At 43.6% G+C, this 3334-nt stretch overlaps 1 protein-coding gene across 1 annotated transcript; it reads left to right on the forward strand.

Moving 5' to 3' along the window:
• Nucleotides 1–1126: 1126 nt before the first annotated feature.
• On the forward strand, nucleotides 1127–2779 carry LOC121656525 (integrator complex subunit 6 homolog). Its single transcript, XM_042011565.1, has 2 exons — nucleotides 1127–1271; nucleotides 1719–2779. Exons 1-2 carry the CDS (start codon nucleotides 1173–1175, stop codon nucleotides 1980–1982), a joined length of 363 nt encoding a protein of 120 aa, XP_041867499.1. The 5' UTR covers nucleotides 1127–1172; the 3' UTR covers nucleotides 1983–2779.
• Nucleotides 2780–3334: the final 555 nt, after the last annotated feature.

The following is a 3334-nucleotide window of genomic DNA, read 5'->3' on the forward strand; positions in this document are numbered from 1 at the left end:
ACACCACCTCCAACTCCTCCAACACCTCCACCACCTCCATCATCACACCACCTCCACCATCAGGCATCACACCACCTCCACCACCTCCATCATCACACCACCTCCAACCACCAGAACACCTCCACCATCACTCCACCTCCACCATCAGGCATCAAACCACCTCCTCCAACACCTCCACCATCACACCACCTCCAACCATCAAAACACCTCCATCATCACTCCACCTCCACCATCAGGCATCAAACCACCTCCTCCAACACCTCCACCATCACACCACCTACAACACCACCTCCACCTCCTCCAAACTTCCACCACCTCCATCATCACACCACCTCCAACAATCAAAACACCTCCATCCTCACACCACCTCCACCATCAGGCTTTACACCACCTCAACCTCCTCCAACACTTCCACCACCTCCATCATCACACCACCTCCAACCACCAGAACACCTCCACCATCACTCCACCTCCACCATCAGGCATCAAACCACTACAACACTACGTGTTGAAGTGAGCGTGTAATACTGAGTGTGTCATAATGACTGTGTACTAGTTAATATGTGTAATATAGTGTACAGTGCATAGTGTGTGTAGCAGCAATTGTGTAAAAGTACACAATCAGTGACGTCTAAAGTTTTAACGGTTGATCCGTGAGTCATTGCTAGATCACAAGAGAGGAAGCTGCGGTCATGCACTTATCCAAGATAAGATTCACCCGTCCTGATGAATCCATGTCTGCTGATCCTGGCTTGCTCCTTGTGCAGCCAGTTAAACCTGGACACTTTGTTTTGGAGTGAATGAGCTTAGTTATTCATCCTGGTTGTCTAAATCCTACTTTTGTGCAACAGTTACCAACAGTTGAAAATAAATCTTTTATGTATCGTGGTAATTATGCTTCTGAGTTTTTTAGTCCTTACAAGGACCGAAATTAAATTCATGTTCAGGTGGTACCATGTGAGTCCAGGCGTCTCCAAGCTGGTCTGGATGTAGTTTTTTTTAGTCTTATGGGGTGATTTGCATCTGTGGTCCATCACTGGGAAGGAGACTGAGGTGGGGCTACTTGAGCAGGTATCAGGTGAGCTATAAAGGCTGACCTCTGCAGAGCCTCACAAATCTGAACAGAGTCAGAGAGGAAAACACACGTGCGCAGACAGAATAAAGCACTGTTGATGGTGAGAGGACACCCTGGGACATCCAGCATGAAGTTCCTGGTCCTGGAGCTGGTTTCTATCTGTCTACTGGGATCTGGGATCTGCTTGGAGCTGATGGTAAAATTCCTCTTTATAACATTAAACCTGCAGGAAGACTTTACCTGTAGACGTGTTTTCAGTGTTTTCACTTTTCTTCTGGAAATTACCTAAAATATGTTAAAATGTCTATAAAAGAAACTATTTATAAATATCATCCTGTTTATCACTGATGCATTAATATCAATATTAATATTATATTTATAATAACCTGACATGAACAAAATAAAAACAATTGATTAGACCAAATTAAACTATTAAAGATGAACATGCAGGACATCAAAGATTTATTTACTAACCAACTTCAGTAATTAATAAACCAGAATATTCATTAAAAACCTGGAATCTGATTTAGAGACAATGATTCAAATCAAACCTTCAGTCAGAAGGATTTTCAGATATAATCTATACGTAATGATGAATGTGGTCATGTGACCTCGGAGATCTGATCCCTTCTCCATCTCTCAGTCCAGAGACAACATGGACAGAAGTGTGTCCAATAGCATCTCCATTAATTCCACTGTGACCCCCAACACCACCTTCACCACCATCAGCACCACTCAGTCCAGTGGAGGGAGCTCCCAGTCCCCCAGAACGTCCTCTTCCTCCTCTTCCTCCTCCTCCTCTCAGGCCACAGCTGCCGCCAGAGGACAGAGTACAGAATTCACCTCCATAGGTCTGCTGCTGGGATCCTTCAGCCTCCTCCTCTTCTTCCTCCATCACATCTGTTAGCCTCCTCCTTCTCCATCACTCTCCTCCTCCTTCGTTGTCCCCCTCTTCCTCCTGCAGGTATCTGCATGTGTGTGTAGATGCTGTTCATCACCAGCTGTTTCATGATGAACTTGATGCTTTGATGTGTTGATTTATTTATGTGAAGTAAACATCATAAACATCCTCCTCCTGCTGTTTGTAGTTCATGTTTGTAAACAACCTGCAGAAAGTTTTATGTAAACAATAAACTATTTTTACTCGTCAAGAAATATTTTAATTCAAAATCAGAAAATATTGTGTGTACACGAGAGAACTAACAGCTACCAACAGGTACCATCAGCTACTAACAGGTACCATCAGCTACTAACAGGTACTATAAGCTACAAACAGGTACTATCAGCCACTAGCAGGTACTATCAGCTACTAAGAGGTACTATCAGCTACTAACGGGTACCATCAACTACTAAGAGGCCCTAATAGGTACTGTCAGCTACTAACAGGTACCATCAGCTACTAACAAGTACTATCAGGCACTAACAGGTACTATAAGCTACAAACAGGTACTATCAGCTACTAACGGGTACCATCAACTACTAAGAGGCCCTAATAGGTACTATCAGCTACTAACAGGTACCATCAGCTACTAACAAGTACTATCAGGCACTAACAGGTACTATAAGCTACAAACAGGTACTATCAGCCACTAGCAGGTACTATCAGCTACTAAGAGGCACTATCAGCTACTAACAGGTACTAACGGGTACCATCAGCCACTAACAGGTACTATTAGCTACTAAATGGTTCCATCAGCTACTCACAGGTACTATCAGCTACTAATCGGTACTATTGGATACTAACTGGAAATCTTGATAAATTTCAGTCCGGCTTCCGACCTCATCACAGCCCTGAAACAGCTCTGGTCACAGTGTTAAATGACATGAGGTTGAATACTGATTCTGGTCAAGTATCAGTCCTGGTTCTGTTGGATCTCAGTGCTGCGTTTGATACTGTAGATCACAGAATCCTGTTGCACAGACTGGAAAACTGGGTTGGACTTTCTGGAGCGGTCCTTAACTGGTCCAGGTCCTGTTTAGAAGGCCGGAGTTATTTTGTTACGATCGGCAGCTATGAATCCGAACGAGTGGTCATGACCTGTGGAGTCCCCCAGGGGTCAGTCCTTGGACCTCTTCTGTTCAACTTGTATATGCTCCCTTTGGGTAAAATATTACAGAACTATAACATTAATTATCAAAGTTATGCAGATGATACACAACTTTATGTGTCTCTGTCATCAGATGACTGCAGTCCAATAGACTTAATGTGTCAGTGTCTGGAGCAAATAAACACCTGGATGAAGGAGAATTTCCTACAAT

This window comes from Melanotaenia boesemani, chromosome 17, assembly GCF_017639745.1.
Source record: "Melanotaenia boesemani isolate fMelBoe1 chromosome 17, fMelBoe1.pri, whole genome shotgun sequence".
In the NCBI taxonomy this organism is placed as follows: Eukaryota; Metazoa; Chordata; class Actinopteri; order Atheriniformes; family Melanotaeniidae; genus Melanotaenia; species Melanotaenia boesemani.